The 27,563-nt window shown below is 45.6% G+C and overlaps 1 protein-coding gene across 1 annotated transcript in view; it reads right to left on the reverse strand.

Annotated features, from left to right (window-relative positions):
- Positions 1-27,563, reverse strand: part of CFDP1 (craniofacial development protein 1) — a 119,676-nt gene that overhangs the window by 8,505 nt on the left and 83,608 nt on the right. Inside the window, exon 6 of the mRNA XM_002927717.4 lies at positions 1,521-1,679. Coding sequence (XP_002927763.2) covers positions 1,521-1,679 — 159 coding nt within the window. The remainder of the gene's footprint in view (positions 1-1,520; positions 1,680-27,563) is intronic.

Here is a 27,563-nt window from a genome sequence, read left to right on the forward strand (position 1 = left end):
TTTAGTCTTGTTTTCTATTCCAGTCTACATTTTATTAGCTCTGCCTTATCTTCAACAGCACCACTCCCTGCTTTTATAAGACCTCTATTAACTTGGGCAGAAGGAACACTGTCCAGCCCATATAATCAAGACACAGAGGACCTACAGAGTGTCGCGCACACCGGCAGGTACCCTGCTGCCTTAGATCCCCAGGCAAACGTGGGGAAGAGCAATGAGCTATGAGCAACCAGAGTGGAGTCAAAGATGGGGAGTTTGGGGCAAGGGTCAGAGGCCTTGTCTACATAACGCGACTCCTGCCTGTGCTCTATCCCGCGCCTTCCTCAGAGGACTCTGGCACTTCCGCCTCTGTCCCGTGGCATTTCCATCTTTCACAGGCCGATTTAGATGTCTGACGGTTAACCAAGTTCAAAAAGTCATTTAACAAAAATTTTTTTAAACATACTGATCAGCTTCTAGGTTCATTCAAATAATCTTGAAGCCAAATTTAGAAATGTGACCCAGAAAATAACCCCCACACCTGTTTGTATTCTAACTTAGCTTATATAGAACCTGAATGACTACCACTGAATGCACACTTTTACGTGACAGGTGCTCTGCAAAGCGCTTTATGTACTCCACGTGCATCCTATGTATGTGTCATACACATGTCACATGCATTATCTCATGAGATCCTCACACTCACCCACAGTGTGGTATCATTACCCCAATTCACAGGCAAAGGAGCTGAGCTTCAGAAATGCTCTACGTGCTGCAGGGAGAGCCCTTCCTGGTGAGAGGCAGGGGCGGGGAGGACCCAGACTGTCTGACAGCCACACGACACTACTTTCACCATTAGGGTTGGGGAGTGATGACCTTGAGCCATGGATCCTGTTCTGCAGTAACTCTGCTTCTTAGCTCCTTCTGAGGTTCCTAGGTACTCACCGAACACTGTCTTTCTTGATATTCTTGAATATAGAGCCTACAGACATCCTCTTCATATTCCAAAGTGAAGAGGAGGGGTGCAAATGACAGCCAGGACGCTGTGTGAGCACTCGCATGTCATACAGGTTGAAGCCCCAGCCTGGGCCACAACCACATGGACAGAAACAATCCACAATTAGGCGACAACATCTAGGCACTCTGTTGGCTCTGCTATGGAAGCACTGGGCTGGCCTGGCTTCTCAGAAGGCCAAATCATTCTGATCAGGCCAAGGCTGATAGAATGAGCCAGATCTGACCACGTGACGAAATAAGGTGACATACTTTCATGGGAGCTGTCTGTCATTCGGCCAGCTGGGCTTGGCAGACGTGACTGGCCCTGAGAGCAAGGCAGCTCGCATAACGCCCCGCCCACCCCCATCAGCCGCAGGGTTCTTCTCACTCAGAGGACCGGCTCCACATTAGAACAGAGCTTCACCGACAAGAGGACAAAGTGTGTTTCACCATGAAAAGTGCCTACTTATTTAAACTGGGTGGTCTGTCTACAATAAACTATTTCAGTTTTTAGAATTTTCAGAGGAAGAGAATCTGCTGCTTCTTACCCCTCCTTCCCTCGATTATGGATGGCTAGTTCTTCACCAATGCCCTCTTCCTCCTTGAAGCTCTCCCAGTCCAATTTGGACTTCTCTAGGGTGCTCATCTTCTGCTTCTTGGCTCCAATTTTCCCCAAAAGGCTGCTCATGCCACTTGATCTTTTTAACCTAGAGAAAGTGAAAAAATGAAACATGTAACATGTAAAAACTATCAACTCTTGAGTCATGCTTTTTATGACTGGCAAGGGGCTCCCTAGATTGGAGCTATTTATCTTAATGGAAACCATTTTTGTATCTAGGGTACTTGCTGTCTTCTGTGGAGAACACTTTAAGTAGACCAGAATTTGAATGCGCTTTTCCTGCCTAACATCTCTGACTGCTCTAAGGACCTAGGAAAAGGAAATCCTAAAGCCCTTCATATGCTCTGTAGGCCAGGTCTCTGCTTGCAGACAGGGAGAAACGCAGCATGATTCAGACACGGCTTTGGAATCACATGCCTACGTTCATATTCCAGCTCTAACTGGGTGGCTTTAGGCTACTTAATCACATCTGCCCCGGCTGCCTATCGTCTACCAAGTGTATATAACTCAGGGGGCTGTAGTGCATCTTCTATGTAAAGTGCTTTACGATAGCACCTGGCATAGAGTAAAGGTATAATAAATGTCAGCCACACTGAGTCAGTCATCATTTGTGCCCTAAAGCCCCAGGGAATGCTTGTTAAGGGAAAGAGAAACGGATCCCAACACGGATGAGCAAGAAGTCACAGTATCTTAAAAGGACTCTAAGATCAGTTTCCTTTTCGACTCCTGTGAGTCAGGACCCTGGATTTTCCCAGGAGGTGGAGAACATTCCTCACCCTGAAAGGAGGGAATATACAGCCTGTGATCTCCTTGCTGGTGACACAATCATGGACTGTGGGAGAAACCCGACATGCCGAAGTTCAAGTCTTGGCAGGTCACATGTTTCCAGTCATTGTTAAGTGCAGGAGAAAAAATCAGGAAAACAGAAGGCAGCTAGTAAGTAAGAAGAAGGTGGCGTTAGGGGAAAGAACTATGGAAGGGACATGGCCTTTGGTCTCTTTATGAAACTAAAATACGTTGTATACCACCACGCAGGAAACTGGAAGTTACTTCCTGTTTTACTGGGAAATGTAAGTCAAACGTGTACAACTTCTGTGAGCTAACATCACAAGGCCTCCTGATAACATCAACAGTAATATCTTTCACTTGCCTGTAACGCTAATTCTCCAGGTGCTTTACTCACTATTTTCTCATCTTCCTCTCACAGTGGCCTGTGAAGGAGGACCACTGAGTCTCCGAATGGGGCAAGAGCCTTCGAGAGGATCTAGTGTCACACTAACCCTTCTGAAACCCACCTCCCTGCAGCACAGAGCCAGTGAAGGACACTCCGTTCCTGCCCCAGAGCGAGCAGATAGGCCCATGTCCACACTGAACACAGGACTCCCGGGGCTGAACCATGACCCTCCACACCCTTGTCCTACTCTTGTTGGTCGGGAGGATGTTAGCTTCCCTGTTGCGGTCATTTCCCACCACATGCTGTTTGCTTAACATCAAGTCAGAATAGGCTGGGCAGGCATCATCATCCTCATTTTGAGTTGGACAAATAAACAGAGTTGAGAGAGGTTAAATGACACAACAAAGGTCAAGCCAATAGAAAATGCAGAACCAGGACAAAGCAAGGTCTTTCTGACTCCCAGATCAGTGTCCTGTGCTGTCTCACGACTAAGCTGAGAACTTATTTGAGTTATTTTCTCAAAGCTATTTTACCTTCCAGTTTACTTAAGAATTTTCCACACAGCTCTCTATGAGCTTTCAACTCACATCTAAAAATTCTTTTCTAGATAACTCACTCCCTACAACAATCTCTCATCAAAACACACACACACACACACACACACACACACACACACACACACACACACACACACTCAGGCTGTATCTACCAGGAGCAGAGCATGAGTGAGGATATGGAAGCTTAGTATGTGTCCCCAGTCCTCCCCATTACATCCCCCAACCTGGAGAATGGCAGTCTCTTCCCTGGTCTTCCTGCCTTCTGCTCTGTCCCCCTTCACTCACCTGCTCCACCCTGGCATCTATTCCACAAACTGTCATTAGGGTGAATCTTCTAGAACAGAAAGCTCATCATGTCTTTCTGCTTAAATGTCTCTTCCCTGACCCCTCATTGCTCTCATAATGAAGACTACGCTCCTTACACCTTGCAAAGTCCTTCCTGACCCTCCCTCACCATATCTACCCTCGCCACCTAAGCTCCAACCATACAGTCCTGAACCTACAGTTCATTTCCCATTCATCTGGTCTTGTCTCAGCTCAGAGGTCACTTCTTCCAGGAAGCCTTCTCAGACCCTGCCCCACTCTCTGGACGAGATGCCTCCTGGTGGTGTTTTTAGTGCACCCAGTCCTCCCCTTACAGTATCGATCCTTCCCATTGCAGACGCTCAAGGACTCTGATTCCAGCTGCCACCACACTGGTCAATTCTGAGCAAGCGGGGAGTCAGTGCCAACAACATCCACCAAAAGCACACACCTCGAGGCTTTCCTTGGCTGCCTGCAGGAGCTCCTCTGACCCTGCCTACATGTCAGAAGCACTGCCTGGCCAGCTGATGGGAGTTCATGCCACTGGGGCCACCCTCATGGAGGACAGGGGCTGTGGCTACATGGCTCAGGCACCTGTCCTCACACAGGCAATTCTAGGAGGTCCTCTGAATGCTTCTCAGAAGTTTTGGTGGCGAGGAGCCCTTGCAGTCCTGGAAACACACTCTCGTACTGGCTTTCCCTCCTTCCCCATCTCATTTCCTCTACCTCCTCACTCCTACTTCCCAAGGACAGCTTCCCAGTGAATAACCTACACTAACAGACTTATCTAAGTTTCTGCTTTGAAGGGAATCTAACGAAGATGCTTAGGAGCAACACAATTTTCCTGTGCGTGCTCTATTTCTCTGACGGTACAGAGCTCCGGGTCCCCAAATCTCTCTATGCCACATGGATTGAGTTCAACAAACAGTAGGCACTCAATAAATGTCACCTGGATCACAGAAACAACTGGAGAGAATCAGACCTCTGTAAGCTTAAATGAAGGGTGTTCGAACACTTTTAAATTGGGGGATTCTAAGGGGTGTAATTTCTATTTGCATTCATTTACCAATCAGCTCTTAACAACCTAGAATTTCTGCTTTTACCTGGGCAGCCCTCTAGGCTCTGTACACCATCTCCCACTCCCAGCCTACAGCTCTGATGGTATTCCCAAATTGTACCACCTTTCTAACAAATCACTTTGAGAAGCCTGAGAAAATGATCTTTTGCTGCATAGCAGTGAAGAGAGTTCCAGAAAAGTAAAAAGCCACAATCCCCCTTTGCCTTATTCACCGCTAAACATCAGCAAAATGTCACCAGTGCTAAGATGCTTAAAAGAAAGCGTCCAGGTCTGCCTTCATTGTATCATGAATGTGGTTTCTGACTTCCTAATTTGACAGTCTCAAAAGCAAAATTACCTGTCTTGTATTTGAGGCTAAATCAAAGTGAATGACACATTTATAGCAGCAGCCAAAACATGCAGAGGCTCATCATGACTGAGAGCCCTTTCCTCCTGAAACCTGGCACGTGGGGTCCCTGCGGGCTTTCAAGTGCTCACACTCACCACCCCCTTTGCAATCCTGGCACAATCCTGGCATCACTCCATCACAGCTTTCGGGAGAGCACATTTACCATGACCTTGGTCCTATCTCTGCCGTGAAGGTTCATCAATCAGGCAGGCTTTGAAAGCCTCAGCTTCTGGACGCTGGTTGCTGGCTCTCTCTGCTGGGAAAGAGCACTGCCGAGAGCGCCACAGTGGGGCCAAGAGCTGCCAGTGAGGAGGGAGGATATCAGCACTGGCCTCCCGCAGGAGGCCACAGCTGTGGAAAGGAGGAGGTCAGAATTCGCATGGAGGCCACTCTGCTGTCAGCAGGAATTGGCACACTCTCAGGCGTCACATCCACCGCGCCACGGATTTCTGTTTCCCGGATCCTAAGCCATAAGGGGAAGGTGCTACCAGAGAGCTGGCTTTGACAGACCACCCCCTCCCCCAGCCACGGATCTTCTGGTTACTTAGGTCTAATGTGTGGTGAGCTGTGTCATGGAAGACCACAGTATTTCATTCAAGAGACTCTTCGTCCACCTGTTGCAATGCAAAGTCCAAAGAAACACACCATTCACTTGCCCACTGGTAGATTACGTCCACAATGTTACACGCAGACATGTCCAGCATGCTGCTGCCTAGATGTTTCCAACGTAACAATGGCATTTCAACCACCTCTTCCTGAATGTCGCAGTTCTCTCCGACCTAACTACCGTAAGTTCGATGTAAAGACTAAGCCTGTCCAAGTGGCATGGGTTCTTCTCGCCTCTGCTGTAAGCAGCAGGCTTTCACGCCATAAAAAAGCATGGCTGAGGACAGTGGGCATGCTGGTGAAAGAGGCTTCTACCAAGCCTTTCCTTCTCTTTCTTTCTTTGCTTCCTTCCTTGCTTTTTTTTTTTTTTTAAGATTTTATTTATTTATTTGACAGAGAGAGAGAGAGAACACACAAGCAGGGGGAGCAGAGGGAGAAGGAGGCTCCCCGCTGAGCAGGGAGCCCAATGCGGAGCTCAATCCCAGGACCCCGGGATCATGACCTGAGCCGAAAGCAGACGCTTAACCAAATGAGCCACGCAGGCGTCCCCACACCTTTCTTTCTTACACATTCTGTCTAGTCATCCCTCAATAAGTAATTATCTTCAATTCCCTTTCCACAGCACCCAGCCCAATGTCCTATGCTGACACTAGACACCAGTGAAGACCTCAAACACAAAGATTCAGAAACTCAGAAAAGTAAAAAGGACAAAAAAGACAAAATGAAAGCTTTTTCCTTTCTGATTTCAAAGTTTATGATGATAATTTGCTAAAACTTCTTCTGCTTCTCTTTAGCACCAGAAATCTAACAAAATTCACTGCAACTAAGTGATAAACTCTATCCTGGAGTCTGTCAGAAAGATACTATAGTAACTTGTTTTCTTTGTTCCAGCCCCATAAGTAGGGACTTCAGAGTCGCCCAACCAATTCCTTTTGTAGCCACCATCAAGACACTCTGGATCCTGCTATTTACAAGAGGTGCTAGAAAGGAGCTGGGAAAAGAACTTAAGTGGAAAGAGAGAGGATGACAGACACCACAACTGGCTGTGAAGGAAAAGTGGGCACATCTTTCCCCATGATCTTTGAAAATTGGCCTCAGGCACCCAGCTGGCTCACAGAATAGAATTTCAGGATTGGGAGTGCATTATAGTCAGTCATTCATTGTACTCCTCCAACAGTTTACTGAGAAATTACTGTATCCCAGACATTGTGCTTGGAAGTAGGGACACACACATACATAAGGCATAATCTTTGGCTTCAAAGAGACAATGTAATAGAGAAGATCATCATACAGGCAAATTATAACTGCAGACTGTAAGGGCACAAGAGAGGGACCATTTAAGAGGCTGTTTAATTCAACCTCCTTATTTTAGAGATGAGTTAACTAAAATCCAAGAACGTTAAGAAACCTGCCCAAGTTTCCAGGGGGAGACGTGGGACTAGTACTCAGTGCTTCTGACCTTCAGCCTGTCTTTTCCACTTGGCTGAATCTGGAGCTGGGGACAGACAGACTTTGGGGATCACCTCCATACTTCAACTTCTATCATTGCTAATTTGGGGGGGGTTGCATTCTTACTTTCCCTGTTGTCCTGGAGCTCCCTATACACAGGGCCCATGTCTTACTCATTCTTGCTTCACTCACAGTGTGGTACAAAGGCTCGCTATACTACATGTTTAACGAACTAAGTCGCCGTGATTTGACAATGGGCTTATCCAAATGAATTTTTTTCTCGTAACAAAGAGAGCTGACACTGCACTTGAACTGACAGGCCAGAAAAGGTAGCTGCAAAAGTAGACCAGCAAGGATAGGGTCAACACATGTACAAGGAAGCACTACTGACCTTTACTTAGAACTTCAACACACAGCGCCTGGCTCCACTATGCCTTCCGTCTTGTAACTTGCATAACCACTAAAATGCAAATTATTTGGAACAAAGATTCTTTGGCACAGATACGCAGTTTCCTTAGTATTTGTCATCTGTTTACAAGGCAGGAGTGGATTTTTTTGTAGCTCACACATGGACTATTTTCCAGCGCCATACAAGGGTCTGGAACTGGCATGGTACTCCCTGAGAAATGGGAAGAAAGTTTACGTTGATAATTCTTCGGTGAGAGTTGTCTGCTTGGAACCACTATTCTCTTTCAGACCTTCTTTGGATTTAGCTTAAGTCTGTAAGAATGAAAAGTAAAAGCCCCAATCCCTGGGCCAATTTCACTCCTCACCTGTGCAAATCTCTAAGCAATCTCCCCAAAGCCCAAGACCAGACCACGCAGGGAAACGGCCTGGAGGCCAGCAGTACATTAGGGAGACAGTTTAAATCGTGCTCACTTCCCAACGTTGTGCTGGCAGTATTCTCTGGGACTCAGGAAAGTGGAAAATCAGAATTCACACAAGAAGTTCCAAATGATCTTAAACATCCTGTGGCTGAAAAACTGTCAGTACTCGTGAATCTATTATCATTGATGCGGTGCCAACGCACCCCCCCCCCAGTAGTATCTCTCAGCAAAAGGTGACATAAAGGGCAGCAAATGGTAGCAGCTTCAGTGTTTATGCAAATAGCAAGGGATCTGCCACTCAATCCTATTGCTCTTACACCAATCCAAGAATGAACTACACTTAAGTCTGATTTTTAAAAAAATATTTTATTTATTTATTTATAGAGCGAGCAAGGGGAGGGGCAGAGGGAGAGGGAGAGAGAGAATCTTAAGTAGGCTCCATGCCCAGTATGGAGCCTGACTCGGGACTCAATCCCACGACCCTGAGATCATGACCTGAGCCGAAATCAAGAGTCAGATGCTTAACTGACTGAGCCTCCCAGGTGCCCCAAGTCTGTCTGATTTGATTTCAGCTGTGCTACATCTTTGAAACATGTCTCTGAAACAAACCTGATTATTCTGGTGGCAAAGTTCTGGATTTGCAACTCTTCTGAAAAAAATATATTACAGAAAGCCCTTTCCAGCTCTTGCTTCCTTGTCCTTGTCTGTGAAGCACAGAGGTGGCTTGTGCCCTGCTCTGGCCTCTCGGCTGATGCTGGAAGCCCAATCACTCTAGCTGACTTGGTTCTAATGAACGGACAGCTCTTCCTGGAGAGGATGCACCATCCATCCGCAGTAAGCCCTGAACTGTTCTCCCAAAGCAGGGCACGACCTCCACCTGCACCGCCTCCTGGCTCTTGTAATCAAGACGACTCATCTTGAGATAAGTAACTGAGGCTAGATGCTCTACAGTGACAATGAAAAGGACTTTTTTTCTGGGACACGCTCTTTTTCTGGGATCTGCTGGGCAGTGTTTATTAGCATCACACTCCAAGAGAAAGTTAATGTCCCTTTTCTCTGCGAAGAACAGTCCTCTACTGGTCTATTGTGCTGCTGAAACCAGCCAGCTGAGTGGGCTTGGAAGTCTTGCCACAAAGGGCCATTGTTTGTTTTTATTAATCTGCCTAGTGCAGACCTTTCAAGGAAGGTCAAAGTTAGACAAGTGTTGGGGAGGAACAGGTCCTTCTCCCCCGCCCGTCCTTGGTGCCCGGAGGCATCTACAGTGCTTGGTTCACATGGACAATGTGGAGAGAAACCTGCGGGGGAAATGCACAAGGCCTTGTACTGCCAGCTGGGCGAGCGTGAGCTTGAACGTGAGCGTTCATTCCACTACGGTTTCTGAGGGGTGGGCTATGGCAGCACTGGCACAAGAACTCCGGTGTGGTCTGGCAGAAATTTTCAACTTTCTAGCCTGAAAAATGACACGCTGACAGAAAACTTGAAACAGAGAACAACTATTATCCAAATGCCCTTTGCTTAGATTCACTCATTATTAACATTTTGCCACATTTGCTTTCTCTCTCCCCCTCCCCTTGTTTCTCTATTTAAATGTTCTTTTTTAGATGCGTGAAATCGCTTTTAAGTAAAGTTGCAGACATCCTGCCACTTCACCTCTAAGTACTTGGGCATGTGAGGCCTAATGGCATCCTCCTACATCAACATGACACCTCATAGTGCACCCAAGAACTGTAACACTGATACAGTGGTGTCATCGAAAGTCCCTGTTCACATTCCCCTCACTGCCTCTCCAGATGGCCTTGACAGTCATCCCACGTCTTCCTTCCAGGCACTACATCTGACGTTTCCTTAGCCTCCTTTACTTTTTTTTTTTTTTTTTTTTTTTTTTTAAGATTTTATTTATTTATTTGACAGAGAGAGAGAGACAGCCAGCGAGAGAGGGAACACAAGCAGGGGGAGTGGGAGAGGAAGAAGCAGGCTCACAGCGGAGGAGCCTGATGTGGGGCTCGATCCCACAACGCCGGGATCACGCCCTGAGCCGAAGGCAGACGCTTAACCGCTGTGCCACCCAGGCGCCCCAGCCTCCTTTACTTTTTAATCTAGCACAGTCTCCTGCCTTTTCTTTTGTCTGAATTTTGGTCTTTGATGCCATTGCCAATTTTTGGGAGTCCAGGTTGGTGGTCTTACGGAATATTGCTCGTTTAGGGTTTGTCTGTTTCTTATGCCAAGTAGGCAGGTAGGTGAGGCTGGGTACTGCTTACTACACCACCACACAGTGATGGGCGGAGTGTCGGGTACGCCCAGGACTCTGACGCTCAGTGTGGTCTGTTGGGGAAAGTGGGGGGACTGCCAGAGCTCTCACTTGTAAAGGTATACTCTCCCCTCTGTAACGAATTTGTAATTAATGTGTAATACATAGGATAATACTCTCAGGATGTTCAGTAAGTTCTGACTGTTACTTATTTCTGGTACCTCACTCTATAAACGCCCTGGCAATGTCTCAGGACAGACTGAGGTGGACAAAGTGAAGGATCCTATCTGAAGGACAAATATGTAGGTAATCTCAAAGGGATCATAAAGCTCTGGCCGTAAACAAGTCTCTAAAAAGTGAAAGAGCAATAAATAGAAAAAAGGCCAAGGGTTACAGGATCGTCAGCAGAGTCCTAGATCGGATAGGCCAACGGTGAGTACAGAGGTCTCTGGCCAACAGGGAAGCATTCACTTAGATAACCAGATACTCTTCTCAAGGGCCTGGGAGCCTGCTATGCCTAAGGGTTAAGTGACAGAATCAGTGGCCAAAAAAACCCCTTCTGGCCAGCCCACCAGACCTCTAGGAAATGATAGTCCTGAATTTCCCTTCTCCTTTGTTCCACTCCCCTGTGGTTTCATCTCACTCCCTGTGAAGGAGATAATGCCACATCCCTTCCTGCCTCTGCTCCAGCAATTTCCTTCCTTACACTGTTCCCATAGTGGGGATCATGGCAGAGCAGGGAAGGGCTTCCATCATTTTAGAGCAGTTGGGGAGTAAAGAAGACCTGGCTCTTCAAAGTAGAAACCTTTAGTTTACTGGGAATGGGGACCATGCTGGGGAGGGGGATGCTTTCCCCTGAGGTGCTGTTGCTTTCATTTTTATGATCGGGCACAGCTGGGAAGAATAATTTATTGCCCAACACGAATAGACCATTTACAGTTCAGAGACAAAATTTTAAAGGAATTATTAAATGCAGCTTCTAATGGAGCCCATAATAACATTTTTCTTTGTGCAGTTGGGCCTAGGAGCTCAACTGAGGAGGGCACATCTTATTTTCCAGATACTGGTTCCACATGGGTTTCCCCAACCAATTGCAGCCACAGAGGCAAAAAAGAGAAGAGGCAGAATCAGGACCTAGCTGCTAACAGTCAATGCCCTCTCTAAAGAAGAGCCTTGTCGGCTTTCTCCTGTGATGGTGCTAAGCCAGTGTGGGTCTCTGGGCCACCTGCCTGGTCTGAGGGCGGGAGCCACACTCACCCGGATCACTCCCACTAGGAAACATAGTTCAGCAAACAGCACATCTCTCAAACCAGCCGCTATGAGAAGCAAAGCACGGGGCACAGAAGATAAATGTACTTCAATTATGGCTTTTTTGGCTAATTGCTGATTAGGGACTTGGCATGCTTTCTCAAACCGCAGCATTCTGCTGTTTTCTTTGACTTTCAGCTTTCTTTTTCTCCCAGGCAGGTCCCTATCTCAAGAAAATGTCAGGATGTCAACATAAAATAAATGTTAAATTCCTGGGCACCTCCCAGGTTGAGATCAGGTTAAAGTTCCAGGATGTGGGGGTGTCCTCAGACCAGAAATATTCCTTTCGTTTTACATCATGGAGACTTCATGGAATGAGTCACGCCTGCGCTCCTTTCTAGACATGGCTAGGCACACGAACCACATGGTTTTAAATGAAACTCATATGCACTGGCTACCATACATCTTGCAAAATGACTCCCTCTCCATTCCAAACTTCTCACTGCTCCTAAAGAAGCATGCTACATTCCAAATGAGATACAGAAGTGGGACACAGCTGGGATTCCTGACACCTCAAAGTTCTGTCTGGAGGGGAGTGTGCTTTATGGTCCTTTCACTCAATGAGGCTGAAGTGGTACGAAAGGTCATTTCTCAGCACTTGGCACTCCTGCTTGGGGCCCTGACTTCAAATCTCTCTCACAGTGGTGTCTCACAGTGGTATCTGCATCGCTCGCTCACTCTGTAGCCAGGGTATCTTCTGGAGACTCCTAGAAGCTGCCTGTGATCCTGCTAACCTCAAAGGGCACCTCAAAGAGGCTTAGATTCCAACCTCCCCACCTCCCCGGGGCTGCTCCCACCTGTCCTCAAAAAGCTGGGGCACACCAGCATCAGCATCAGCGGCTTCCCTGTCACGGCACCCTCCCAATCCAGCGTTTAGGAGCCCTTGGGAAGCAATTATCTGCACAGCGCAATCAAAAGAAGGGGGCTGTTCCAGCCTGAGCCCAGGATGTCACTTGGCTAAGGCAGAGCAGTGGATTTCAACAAAGAGAAACGTCCGTTCCCACGGAGTTTGGTAGAGAAAGCAGAAAACTTTCTTTTTACTGCACGCAGGAAATGGTTTTCATAGACGCTAACCACAGCTGGGCAATCTGTACAACCACAACATAGTTTCTCTTTAATAAATGGAAGATTTTTACCCATTGCATCACTAACCACCAAAAAGAATTCCCACCCTCCATCTCTAAGGAAAGGAAAGCGTAAGTCAAATCTCTTTCCTTTATCTGACAGCCAAGGCTTGCTAAAGCAGCTTTTTCATTCAGAAATGAGGCCTGTTCTACAAGGTTCCTATCACCCAACCCTACGGTGAGTGATATACAAACCCTGAACAAATTCAGTTTGTGTTCTGGGGTTCCCTCACAGCATGTGCCTTTATGACCACAATCCACCATGGGTCATGGCTAAAAGGTCTGAAAAAGGTGCTTTAGCAACTGCTGGCTAAGAGATGACGGTCTGCTGAAACGGGGCTGGCCAACCCTGCCATTAAGAGAAGGTTTGAGGGAATTAAAACAAGACTGCAGCTCTGACCCATAGCTCCTTGCCCCCAAGCCAGCAGAGCAGCCTGTGAGAGTCTGTGCCCCTCTCCTGGAACGGGGGGGCGGGGGGAGTGTGGGGACGGACAGTGTCTTCATGACGCCCTTCCTGTCCCTGTGAGGCTCAGCTGGTCATCAGCAGACTGCGTGAGCACGTTCAGATGAAGGAAGGAGGCTCAGAATTGCGAAACACTGACGCTCTCATCTGAATGCTGCAGCTCACACGAAAACGAGGAAGCACAACAAAACAGAACCCCAAAACTACCCAGCTGTACTGGGGAACAGGTTTCCTCGAAGAGGGAAGATAATGTTGACAATAACTCAAATACAGAAGCTACTAAATTTACTTGGATTTTGAAAGAGTGCTAGAAAATCTAATGACCAATCACTTCTTATTCTCAGCTAATACTTTTTGAAACCACTTTAACTGAGATATAATTCACATACCAAAGAATTCACCCATTTAAAGTATGCAAGTCAGTGATGCTTAGTATATTCAGTTGTGCAGTCATTACCACAATCTAATTTTAGAACATTCTGTCACGCCCTTATATCCATCAGCAGTCATCCCCATGTCCCCAGCCTTAGGCAACCACGAATCTACTTTTTCTATCGATTTGCCTATTCTTTCAACTACTACTTTTTTTAAAAAAGATTTATTTATTTATTTATTTGAGGAGGGAGGGGCAGAGGGAGAGGAAGAGAGCGAATCTCAAGCCGACTCTGAGCTGAGTGTCAAGCCTGACGTGGGGCTCGATCTCACAACCCTGAGATCACCACCTGAGCCAAAACCAAGAGTCAGATGCTCAACCGATTGTGCTACCCAGGCACCCCTCAACTATTACTTTTTTTTTTTTTTAAGATTTTATTTATTTATTTGACAGAGATAGAGACAGCCAGTGAGAGAGGGAACACAAGCAGGGCGAGTGGGAGAGGAAGAAGGCTCCTAAGCGGAGGAGCCTGATGTGGGACTCGATCCCAGAACACTGGGATCACGCCCTGAGCCGAAGGCAGACGCCTAACTGCTGCGCCACCCAGGTGCCCTTCAACTATTACTTTTAAATCCTAGGTTTAAGACTATCTTAAAGCATTCAGAAGCAACATGTCTTTGAGTTTGTACCTATTACATCTTCCTATAGGAAATGCACTGAAACTCCCCATCTGTCCCCTCTGCTGATGGTCACACAGAAATTTCGTGAGAGGCAGGAAAATCAGAAATCTAGACTTGAGACAAGAACACTGAGATATCTGAGCACTGCTTGGACACCCAAGTCCCGCACATCACCAGTGTTGGTTTGGATCTGTGTATGTAAAACGGTGGGACACGGTGGCTCAGAACTCAGTGCAGAAAACTGCCCTTACCACTTTATTTTTGTTGTTTTTAAATCCCAGGCGAGTCAATTTCTCTGAGCTTCAAGTAACCAATTAGTAAAATGAGGATAATAATAACTGTCTTGAAGGATGACGATTAAATGAGATATTCATCAAGTCAGCCCTTATTTGCTGAGCGCCTCCAGTGTGCCAGACTCTGCTGGCCACTGGAGATACACAGGTTTCTTATCCTCATGTGATTCATTCATGCAAGACAGATACGCAAACAAGTAATTACATTAGGAGAAAACTGCTGCTTAGTGCACTAGGAGCGGGAAGGCTGCAGGGGTGGGGGTGGGGGTGTCTGAAGTCTTAAGGACAAGAAGGAATTTGCCAGGAGGACAAGCTGGGACAGAGAAGTCCAGAAGGAGATTAATAATGCCTGCAGAATATGTGAAAGCATTTAGCACAACGCCTGGCACAGAGCAGATAATCAGGATTTCCTGCCGTCCCCACTCTTATTCTCAAAAGTCCTTGAAAAGATGCTCTAGAATCCAGAAAGAAATTAAAATCTTGCTGCTGCTAGAGAAAAAAAAATTCATTCTTGAGGACTTGTTTGTTCCATCTTTTTCTGAGGCTAATTCATCTGCGGCAGCAAAGTAGATTTTAAATTTTGACTTCTCCCCCCATGCCCAAACTTTTCATTTTGAAAAATTTCAAACCAATAAAAGCTCATCTCTTTAATTTAGAATAGCCCTCCTGTCTGCAGAACAGCCCCCAGTTTGGACCTGTCTGATTGTTAACATCAGCTTCTTTGAAGGCCTCAGGGACTTCGCCGGCACGGATCCCCAGACGGCTCTTCTCCATCTACACTCGCTTCCTGAGTGACCTCATCCAGGCCCAAGGCTTACATACCAGTTCCAAGCTTCTAGCCACTATGTCTGTCTTATCCTTGCACCAGCCCTCTGTCCCTAACTCCGGCCTTCTATACCCACCCACGCAGTGGACCTTGCCTGTGGCAGCTTGCCACACCTTAGCAGAGGGCGACGACACCTGGCCATGCTTACCTCTCAGATCACCTCTCCCAAGACTACCCCCATAATCCTGCCACCTCAGGCATGCACCCACCCTGTGGGACCCTCAAGCCCCTCTGTTTACCCTCAATACCCTCTTCCCTGACAGTGTCTTGGTTCACTTCCTCACCGTTGTCAAGTCTTGGTGCAAGGCTCACTTTCCTAGTGAGGCTTACCCCTGACTGTTCTATTCAATACTTCACCATCACCCCACACTCCTGATCCCCTGCCCTCCTCAGACTTTCCCTCCCTCCATAACACTTAGCATTTTCTGACACACTATGTTGTTTGTCATGTTTTCTGTCTAGCTCCATGCTGGAATAGAGACTCCACAAAGCTGGAACCAATGTCTGTTTTGTTCACTGATATAACCCAAGCACCTGGCACAGTGCCAAGCACATGGTAGGCACCCAATAAATATTTGTAAAAGAACGTATGAATATTAAGAAAACATATCAACTTCACACATTATAAACATATTCCAACAATGATACCTACTAAAGTAACAATTCTCTGTGCTGGCTAAGCTCATAGCTGCTGCCCGCCCTTGGCTCGGTTTTCTATGGAACTAAGTACTTCAGAGCAGGGACAGGAAAAGCATTTGTTCACTGCACCAGATGGCAGACCCCCCTGAATGGCTGTCAGTAGCCTGGAATTTGTCCTAGGCTGGCCTCAGCACCACCCTGAGAGCCTGCAGAATGTTCCATGATCTTGTCATAAGTTGCAATCTGGGCTACCAGGGGCTAAGATACCTTCATTTTTAAAAAAGGATTTTATTGGGGCGCCTGGGTGGCACAGCGGTTAAGCGTCTGCCTTCAGCTCAGGGCGTGATCCCGGCGTTGTGGGATCGAGCCCCACATCGGGCTCCTCTGCTATGAGCCTGCTTCTTCCTCTCCCACTCCCTCTGTTTGTGTTCCCTCTCTCGCTGGCTGTCTCTATCTCTGTCAAATAAATAAATAAAATCTTAAAAAAAAAAGATTTTATTATTTGATAGAGAAAGAGACTGAACAGGGGGAGAGGTGGAGGGAGAGGGAGAAGCAGGCTCCCCACTGAACAGAGAGCCCGACACAGGGCTCCATCCTAGGACTCTGAGATCATGACCTGAGCCTAGGGCAGACGCTTAAACAACTGAGCCACCCAGGTGCCCCTAAGATACCTTAATTGAGAGGCGCCCAGGTGGCTCAGTCATTAAGCGTCTGCCTTCAGCTCAAGGCATGATCCCAGGGTCCTGGGATCAAGGCCCGCATCAGGCTCCTCCACTGGGAGCCTGCTTCTTCCTCTCCCACTCCCCCTGCTGTGTTCCCTCTCTCTCTGGCTGTCAAATAAATAAATAAAATCTTAAAAAAAAAAAAAAGATACCTTAACTGAAACACAAATAAGGGGCAGAATTGAGGGGAATGCTGAACGAATCTTCTGCCCCCCCCCTTTTGGATCTCCCTGATAACAGAATTTGCAAACAAAACAAAACAACAACAAAAGTGGTATTTGGATTTATTTTATGTGAAAATGCAGCTCTGGAACAATCAGGTCAGGAAACCTCATCTGCTGTGTGTGGCAAGTGAGTTTTTTTCCCTTGCCACTGGCTACTTTATGCAGGGCTGCTTTTGTTTGTTTGATTTTAGGGGACTAGTTTTAAAGTCATTTACAGTAGTATGTAATGAGCCAGAAGCAATGCCTGAGTCCAGCTTTGAAGCTAAAACTGGCACTGAATAGACGTAATTGGAGCAATTAGCTAACTCAATACTCAGCCAACTGCACAACTTCTTGTCAGAATCTGCCAGAAAGAATTATCCAGGTGTACAGAGTTGCTACAGGCAGCAAATTGAGTTGCAGGAAAGATGAGTACTCCCTCCAGTTGTCCCACCAACCACGTCACAGTGAGAGAATTATGCAGATACTTTCTCTTTTGTTCAGTGAGAACCTGAGCTGGTATACACAATGGAAGAGATAAGATGGTGACAAGAAGCTAGAAAAAGATGCAAAAATGAACTGGTTCCTCTCACGAGATGTCTTGGTACTTGGCCAGAATCCCAGGGATAAAGAGAAGATTCTAAAAACTTCCAAAAGGTTGGGGGGGGGAAATGAGGTCATATACAAATATTCAAGAAGTCCAAATGGCTTCAGACTTCTAGAAGCCCAATGGAGCAGTGTCTTCACAATTGTAAAGATGAATAATTTTCCACCTGCAACATAACCAGGAAAACCAGTAATAAAATGTGAAGTTAGAACAAAGTCATTTTCAGAAATGCAAAGTCTCAAAAATATATCCCCATAAACCATTTCCTCAGGATGTTACTGGAGGATGAGTTCTACCAAAATGGGAGAATAAACCTGGAAAGAAGACGACAAGGGATCCAAGAAACAGAGCAGCTACACAAAGAGGGATGAAACAGCTCAAGAGAAAGCCAGGAGAACAAAGAGCCCCGACTTGAGCAGGAGGGTGGAAGGGTCCAGAAGGGAGGGGCGAGGGGGAGAGGGATGGAAATGACAGATTTTCTGACATAGTCAAGAACAGTAATGAGAGGGATTTTACAGCCCCTTTGAAAGAATTTGGGAAAAATTTGTGATAGGGACATAGAAAACCAAGCAACTAACAAATATACAAATATATACATGAGAATATAACGTTAGTCCACATCCTGGCTCTATAGTGAACAACACTACAGTGACGACAGTGTCATTAAACTGGGAGACTGGAAGGAGGACTTGGGATGTTGAGGGGTGGGTGGTACAAGAGGTTATTCTTCCAAAACAGAAGCTGGTGCATCTTAAAAATGGGTTAACAGGAAGTTAATAAAATAATGTCTAAAATTGATAAACCAAGAAATAATGGTACACTAAACACATTTGTTTAAAATATGAACCAAAAAATACCCGAACTAGCTAAAAAGAATTTAAAGCAGTTGCCTCTGGAAAGCAGGACCCAGGACTGAGTCAGGAGACTAAACAGCACATTTGACTTTGCAAACTGTGCACCTGTATGACTTTGACTGGATACCCAATCTCGGTTAATACATCTTAATGCTCCTTGAGCAGAAAAGAAGAGAAAGGCATTTTTCTGTGCAGCCACCGGTCTGGCAGTATTAGGCTCTTGGCCCTCCTGAGAGGCAATGTGTCCTCTTTGACCTCTGCTGCTCTTCTCATTTAACACATTGCTTACTGTTTATCCTTAATAAAGATTTTCTACATGTACCTTCCTTCCTGTAACACTGACATACCTGAATTGAGCTGTATTTGAGTGTTCTCTGTATAGGTCACTTGTTCTTTTAATTAACGTATTTACTCATTCAAAATGTCTTAACACTCCTGCCATATGCTAGCAGCCATGCTGATGCCAGCAATACAAAGAGAAGGACAGCCTCATTAGGGTTCTGAGGGAGCTACAGCCCCTGGGGACACCTGACAACTTTCAGGGATGAAATCCTCTCCCTGCTCCTCCCTCAAACAGCCAGCAGAACATTTTTCAGTGCTTCTCAGTACTGTCCTAGAATCCCCTGTGGTTAATAAAAATGCAAACTCCAGGGTCCATCCTGCTTCCTGAATCTGGGCACAGGGCCCTGGGAGCTGTACTGTACAAGGAGCATACGACAATTTGAGGGCCATTATTTTAGAGAAAGTTCCTGATGCCTCCCACTGAAGCACATTACCATTTAAGTAATTATCCAAAGTTTATAGTTTGAAGATAAATCGAATGGGCTGTTTAAACATTCGGGTAAGGCTGTGGACTCCATTTGGGTCAGCCGGACCACGTCACTGAGGAGTCACAAAGCTAGTTTTCAAAAATAATGATGGGTATATAGATCGAGGATTTTTTTATTTTATTTTTTTTAATTTTATTTATTTATTCGACAGAGAGACAGCAAGAGAGGGAACACAAACAGAGGGAGTGGGAGAGGGAGAAGCAGGCTTCCTGCTGAGCAGGGAACCCGATGTGGGGCTCGATCCCAGGACCCCGGGATTACGACCCGAGCCAAAGGCAGATGCCTAACAACTGAGCCACCCAGGCACCCCAGATTGAGGATTTTTTTAAAAAAGATTTTTATTAATTTGAAAGAGCGCATACAAGCTGGGGGAGGAGCAGAGGGCGAGGGAAAGGCAGAAAATCCCAAGCACACTCCGAGCTCAACCCGATACGGGGCTCAATCCCGCAACCCCAAGATCATGACCCGAACTGAAACCAAGAGTTGGACACGTGACCGACTGAGCCACCCAGGTGCCTGCCCCTCAACTGAGAATTAAGGTGAGGCCAGGAAGAGGGTGGTTCCGTCTTCTATATCTGGTTGTGAACTCGCTGGGCAGAATCATGCCACTGGCAAAGCTGGAGAAACAAAGTGCTCCCCAGGGAGAGCCAGGGAGTGCACTGACGAAATGATGAAAGAGATGAAAGCTAGAACATTGTTCCAGTGCTTAATATAAAAGGTTTTCCAGAATCACATTTATTTCTCAGTAGATTCTGCATGCTGTTAACTAGCATGAGGAGCACAAAACTGTTTAGAACTCTCATGAGAATGCCCCTCATTTTATTAACAGTCAAGCTTCACTGTCCATCCCCAAGTACACTGAGTCCAAGTAGCACAATTTTGCTATTATTCTGAAGACTGTTTCTCAGGCAGACAAGCCAGCCCTTATGATGACAAAATGAAGCACATTCCAGTTATTGAAAGCTGAGAAAAACACAAAGTGGGCCTTATTCACCAGGGCTACTTCCAGGGGCAATGGCACTCATTCCACAGTTTCTCGGGATGGGCCTCCTCTGCCGTCAGGCACTGCTCCACCTGCTGTGTGAGCCATCAGGCCCTAAGCGCCACAGACTTAGAAGAAAACATCAAACTCCACCGTGCCTCAAACTTGCCCCCTGCAAAGGCAGCCAAATGCAGTCAGTCCCCCCATGTCGGCCCCCATGCTGTGCTCAAACATTCCTGCACGGACAGCAGAGCACAAGGAAGAGCGGCCTCTCTGGCTGTCACTTCTGTCTTTTCCAGCAGCACCCACCTGCCCCATTTCTTGGCACTGAAATTTACATAGAGTGAACCGCACAGGTTAAGGGTACACTTTATCTGCCAGTTTAGTAAATGCAGACCTCTGTGTAACTCGTGCTTCCAGTCCAAATACAGACTACTTCTATGATCCCAGAAAGCTCCTTCTCAGTCAATTCCCACTCCCCGTTCTGACTTCTATCATCAATAAGTTTTGCCTTGTTCTGAACTTATTCTTTATTTATTCTTTTGCAGCTGGCTCATTCAGGTAGCCCGCTTCTGAGGGCCATGCCCGTTGCGGGTATCAGTCCATGCTGTGGGTACCAGTGGTCTGTTTTTGGTTTGCCCCACTTGGTTTAGTCATTCTCCTGTCAAGAGGCCCCCGGGGTGTTTCTAGTTTTGTGCTACTGTGAATAAAACATTCTCGTACAGGTTTTTTTTGTAGACACGACATGCTTTAATTTCTTTTGGATGAAAGCCTAAAAGTAGAACAGTGTGTCACAGAGTAGGTATACATGAAACCTAACAAAATGTGAAACACAGAGCCAAAATTATTAAGCCTCACAGTTTAGGTTCCCACCAGCAATGCATCACCAGTTCCGGATGCTCCATGTCCTCACCAACACACAGTGGTCTCAGTCTTTTTCATTTCAGCCCTTTCAGGGGGTCTGAGCAGAGATCTACTGTGGTCTGAATTTGCATTCACCTGATGACTAATGCTGAACACTTTTTTTCATGTGCTTATATCTGTAATCTTTTGTGAAATGTCGATTTTTTCCCATTAAAAAACTGGTTGCCTTTTTTATTGTCACGGTTACTTTAAGTATATATATCAGATATATATTTTGCAAATATTTTCCTTCAGTCTGTGACTTGCCCATTCACTTAATGATGAGCAGGAGGCGGGCTCCTGAGTCAACATAAAAGGGAAAAAAGTAGTGACGTCACAGATTTAAAGAAACAAGTGGATCAGCATTTCTTCTTTAGCAAATGCAGACTCATAATTATTCCACTGTCTAAAAGCAAGCTAAATTTTAGAAGAGACAATCTCTGGCGGCCGCCCTTCAGAAAGTGCTGTGCTGCAGAGCCGAGGTAAATCACAGGAAATGAGTTAAGAGGGAACATGCCTCTACCAAATGAGAACCAGAGAGGGAAGTCCTGAAATGCCACCAACATTGTCATCAAACCAGAAAGTTTTTGTTTTAAAAAGGGGGAGGGAAGTGAAAAAGGCAAGGCAAGGAAGTCTTTAAAGCCTTCATACCACATTCTGGTTATTATATGGCCCATTTCTTTTTTCGCTCTCTCCACAAGCTGATTAAAAAATAAGGAAGGAAGTTATGGTGGTGAGAGCAAGGCGTTAAAACCGTGCGGCTTCTGGACTGTACTCTAATTCATCTGCCGTGTGGGCTGCCCCCACCCTGGAGCAGTCACTCCTTCATAATTTCTACGTCAGTGGCTGAGACACAGAGAGACCAATTTAACTGCGAGAGGCCATGAGCATTATGAATCATTAATGCTCTGCAAGAGGCTCCATGGCACACAGCTACTGCGGTATTAGTTATCCTGATCCTGTGCAAAGGCCAACAATGACCACCACCCCACCCCCACTGCCTCCCACTGATCCCTGACCTGCTGCCTCCTTAGAGCACCGGACCTACCTGCACATGTGGCAAAGTTTGCTTTTTTTCCCCTCTCCTGTAATTAATTAATCCGAACAAAACCCTTTAGAACAACAGAAACAGGTGAAGGGGAACAGGAAAAAGGATAAGAATCAGGATAAACTGTTGCAACAATCCCACTGTCCAGACCATCCTGCCAGCCTGGAATGCTCTGGAGAACATCCACACTTCTCAGAAAACGGCTGCGGGCCAGCAGCCCTGTCTGGTGCTGCAGAAGCCAAGAGCTGGAGGCAGTGCTGGGGATGGAGGTGGTTTCCATCAGAAGTGGGGGAGAAGGGAAAAAAGGTGGAATCTTTGACTATGCGTGTGAAATCATCAAAACAAGGTTACAAAGGAAATGAAAGGTGGGACACTCCCAGCACAATGTAAACCCTATCAAATTGAAACAAGTCTGGAGACCAAAAAAAAGCCTCTTCACCAGGTCAATGGATGGGCTGAGGGTACACAAATGGGGGCTGAGAAATGGCTCAGGTGTCCCTAAAATCAGTCTCCTGGTGGGGACAGTCCCTGGACTCAACTAACTCAGTGATGCTTCTGAAGCCGGCCATCTACTTTGTGCAGGCCTTGCCATCTTATAAATGCTCTAATCTGCCCTCCGGTCAGCTTTCAAAGACCCCAGATCTCTTGATTTACAATGAAATGTTGGAGCTATCAGAAAATGAAGTTCGTATTTGCCAGAAGTCTTGACAGTAACTCTCTGCCATCGGTGGGGGAGGGGGGTAGACTTAAACCTTTACCTAGATTATGGAACTGGTCAAAATCCAAAATGATCAGAAAGGGACCCAGAGAAAATAACATCTTGCCAGTCCCCTAGTCATCAATTCTTCTTTTTCTGAGGCAACCTCTGCGACTAGATTCTCATGTCCTTCCAGAGTTATTCGCTGCATAAGCGAACATTGACAATTCACAGACTACCCCTCAGTAGCTGATTCCCCAGCTTTGTACGTAGAATTTACTTCCTACCTGACCTTTGTGGCAAATCTCCATATATTTTGTTTCTGAGTCCAGAAATAAAGCTCTGCAAATCAATTTTTTAAAATCATGTTTCCTCCTTCCAGAGCCATTTCACGCTTTTCCAAACAATGCACATAGTTGTATATATTCTCTCTCACTTCTTAATATAAATGATCAGATGCTCCCTGCACTATTCCACTCCTTGCTTTTTTCACTTATTTATACATTTCAGAGATTATGACCACTGCATACATAAAGCATATCCTCATTCCTCTGTTCTACTGTATGGAAGCACCATAATTTATCCGGCAGTCACTCCTGATGAACCAATGATGATCTTTTGCCACTACAAACACAGAGAGCCACATGTCTTCGTGAAAACAGACTTCCCCATTAAGGTGGGTGGTAGTTTTTTTTAAGATTTATTTATTTAGAGAGAGAGCACCCCAGGCTTTACTGCTCTTTGTCCCTCCTTACTGGTAACACCTACTAACTTGTCTGGCTACTTCCCTATCACTGACTCTCGGCTTCAGCCCCCTTGCTCGGCGTGTCCTCCCTCTGTCAGGTGACTTTAATATCCACAGATGATCCAAACTTGGCCTCTCAATTTTTTACTTTCTCAGCGCCAAGTAACTTTTTTTTTTTTTGAGAATGACTTATTTATATGGGGGGAAGGGGCAAAGGGAGAGGGAGAAATTAAATCTCAAGCAGACACCCCACAGTGCAAGGAGGCTGACATGGGGCTCAATCCCACAACCCTGAGGCCATGACCCGAGCCAAAACCAAGAGTCAGACGCTCAACCAACTGAGCCACCCAGGCGCCCCCAAGTAACTTTTCTTTAGCCCAACTCAGCCACCTATCCCCATGGGCATTCTCTGATACCTACAAACTTCCACAACCTTATTTCAAAGGTTCTACTCTGATCATTTCCTCTCACCCTTTGTGGCTTGAATACATTAGTACTTCCACTAACCTCAATGGCAAATCCAGGAAGGAGGAGCAAAGAGAATTTGGAAGCAGTGACAGGGTATATGGAAGACATTAACTTCACCTTCAGGTCTTGGGAAATGTGAAGCACAGGAGATAAAAACCAGCTTCTGCCTGAGGCTACGCTGTAGGACCACCGCACCCAGTTTCCCATGAAGGCAGGTCAGGGGTCATTCAGCAAGGAAGCTGAAACTGCACAGGTTCAGAGTTTGCAACCCCAAAATATGCCACTTTGGCATTGATTATTTTGAATTCAAGGTCCTTGAGAAACGGCCAGTGCCAGAAAGACACCTGGACCCTTCTCCATCCTCCTAAAAGCAGAGGATAAATTTCCCATGTGAAAGGTACCTTCACTGTGCCAGAAGGGTAGAGGGCATCCTTATCACCAGAGATGGGAGAATCAGGGCTAAGAAGGTCACGAACTTACCACCCCCAGCCCTACCCCCTTTGTCTTGTCAACTACTCACAAATTTGTCTTTTTGCTTAAAGTGTATAAAAGCTTCCTGCTTTGGTCACTTTGTTGAGTCTCGTATTTTTATGGGGCTCCCAAACATACAAAATTAAAATTCTCTGTTAATCTGCTTTATGTCAATTTAATTATTTGATCAGCTGAGGAACTTAGAAGGGAAGAAGGGAAAAAATTTTCCACTCCTACAAAACTAAAGAGACATCACTCAGCCCCAAAGTGCACGTGGGTATCAGAATATAGGGAGAGGAGGGATGGGGACCAGTATCTTACAGATGAGTGTAATCTGGAGGCCTGGGCTTCCGGTGACAACCACAATGGATGTCAGAGCACATGACGGGAAGGGACCTCTGGTCCTCTGGTGTCGGCTTTTGCCTGTGTCTACAGATGCCACTGCTGTCAGGAGTATGCAGCTGCTCAAGTTCTAGATTACTGACCTAATCTGTTTCTGGCGTTTTCTCCCCCTCAAGCTTCTTTTGTTGCCTTTTAATTTTTCTGGATAACATCTCTCCCGCAATTCTATAAAATAGGCATCACAAGTGGGAAACTGAGTTTCTAGGGTGCCTGGGTCAGTCAGTGAGGTGTCTGCCTTCAGCTCAGGTCATGACTGTGGGGTCCTGGGATCGAGCCTCATGTCTGGCTCCCTGCTCAGTAAGGACTCTGCTTCTCCCGCTCTCTCTGCTGCTCCCCCTGCTTGTGCTCTCTGTCAAATAAATAAAATCTTCAAAAAAAAAAACAAACAAAAAAGAAACTGAGTTTCTGTACACCTGAAAAAGTTCATTTGCCTGTGATACCCAAGGAATAGCTTTCCTGGGTATGGACCTAATCCTAGGCTCTACATTATTTTCTCTCAGGACCATGAATATGTTCTGTGTATTTTTTTTTTTTAAAGAAAAGAATTTTTAAAAGATTTATTTATTTTAGAGAGAGAGAGAGAGAGACAGTGTGCAAGTTGGGGGAAGAGAAGAGAGAGAGAGAGAGAAAGAAGCAGACTCCCTGCTGAGCCCAGAGCCCGTGGTCGGACTGATTCCATGACCCTGAGATCATGACTGGAGCCAAAACCAACAGCCAAATACTTAACCGACGGAGTCACTCAGGCACCCCAGAACCATGAATATGTTTGTTGGGTCATCATCTTCTTGCACCCAACGTTGCCAATAAGACTATGATGCCAACCTGATTCTTGCTTCTTTATAGGCTGGACTGTTTGCTCTCTCTGGAAGCTTCTGGGATTTTTCCTTATCTTTCATGTTCTGAGACTTTTGTTATATGTGTTTTTAAAAAACAAAATCCAACAGAGTAAATTTTAAAGATCTAATTGGCTTTATTAATCAATTCATGAATCAGGCAGCAACCATTCTAGCAAGTAGAGGGGAGCTCCTAGGAGTTGTACAAAATGGAACATATTTATGAGGAAGTGGGGCAAAAAGTGATTGGCAAAAGAAAAGAAAGGACCCTTTGGGGCTGAGGTTTTACGCAGATTACCTTATCTTCCTTTGAGGGATGGAGAGTGAGAACATGCAGACTACTTCATAGGTACCAACCAGAAATTCCAGATTAACTGTGGTAAAATTCGACTCCAAGCGAGGCTGAATCTGCACTTCGGTCCGCAGGGGCCTGCCTGGGGCCTGGAGTTCTCTTTTTAACAGTGTAAAATGTCCGTCTTCTCACACTGATAAATTCACAGTGGGTACTCTGCCGAACCCTGTCATTCTAAGGATTCTTGCTTTTCTTTTATTTGGGAAATTCTTTTCATCATTTCTTTGGGTGTGTTCCCCTCCATTTTCTCTTCTTCTCTCAGAACTCACTGGATAAACCCTGAACTTCTGAAAAGACCCATTATTGTATTCGCTTTTCTGTCACTCTACCTTTTTGTTATTTTATTTCCTAGGAAAATTCTTTGGCTCTTTCCTCCTGCTAATTCCCTTTAGTTGCACCCATTATACTCTATAGCCCCTATAAAGACATTCTAGCTAAAGAACCATGTTTTGTTTCCAAGATCTAGGAAATTAACTTCATTCTTTCCCATAAGAGCTTGCTCTTGTTTCATGAATGCAATATTCTCTTTTTTATCCTTTTCAGGGTATAAACACACTTTCTCTAAAGTCTCCTTCTTTATGCAGGGCCTGGGTGGCTCAGTTGGTTAAGCACTGACTCCTGGTTTCAGCTCAGGTCATGATTTCAGGGTCGTGAGATCGAGCCAAGTCAGGCTGCACACTCAGTGAGGAGTCTGCTTGAGATTCTCTGCCTCTCTCTCTCCAGCTGCCCTTCCCCTGCTCTCTCTCTCAAATACATAAATTTTTTAAAAAGTCTCCTTATTAATGTTCTATTTACTTGAACACTCCCCTGTTATCTTTTCAATTTCTTGAATTTGGAGCTTCTCTTCTATGACTGACACTGGTTTTCCTCTGATGTTTGGTGACTCTGAGCTATGTGCTTGCTCTGATGTTTCAGACCCCCCAGTGCGTAAATCTATTCACCAGAGCCCATATATAGTAATCAAAGGGAGGGACGGGACACACTGGGCTTTTAGACTCTGATTTCTCTTTTAAGAGAACTCTATCTGCCTTCTATACTTCAGGAATTTCTCAAATTTCTAGACTACTCAGGACATTTTTTTTCACCATTGTTAAAGACATATTTTTCTGTTGTATTTAGGGATTTGGGGCATATGTGTGGTGACATGTGTTTAATTTACCATCTTAAAGACATTTTAGCAGTGGCCATATAGCACTGACCAGGTAGAGAGTGTTCTAAGTATGAGCCACTAACACCAAGCACCTGATACATGTCTTAAGAGTAGAGTAAGATTCCTTCCTAGTATCAAAATGGGCAAATATATGAGGTATCTTTAAGATGATGGATCCTTTTTTTTTCTTGCTTACCAAACAAAGCCTCCTGTTACTTTTTATGATTTTCCAGGTGTTGGTTTTGAGATGCCTTAATAGACAAACTCTTTTGATTAGTGAAACAGTAATTATAATAAACATATTCTTTTTTCCCTTCTATTTTTTAAATAAAGTTTCTTTTTTTCCTTTTTAAATATTTTATTTATTTA

The sequence above is a fragment of the Ailuropoda melanoleuca genome, chromosome 12, assembly GCF_002007445.2.
Source record: "Ailuropoda melanoleuca isolate Jingjing chromosome 12, ASM200744v2, whole genome shotgun sequence".
Lineage (NCBI taxonomy): Eukaryota > Metazoa > Chordata > Mammalia > Carnivora > Ursidae > Ailuropoda > Ailuropoda melanoleuca.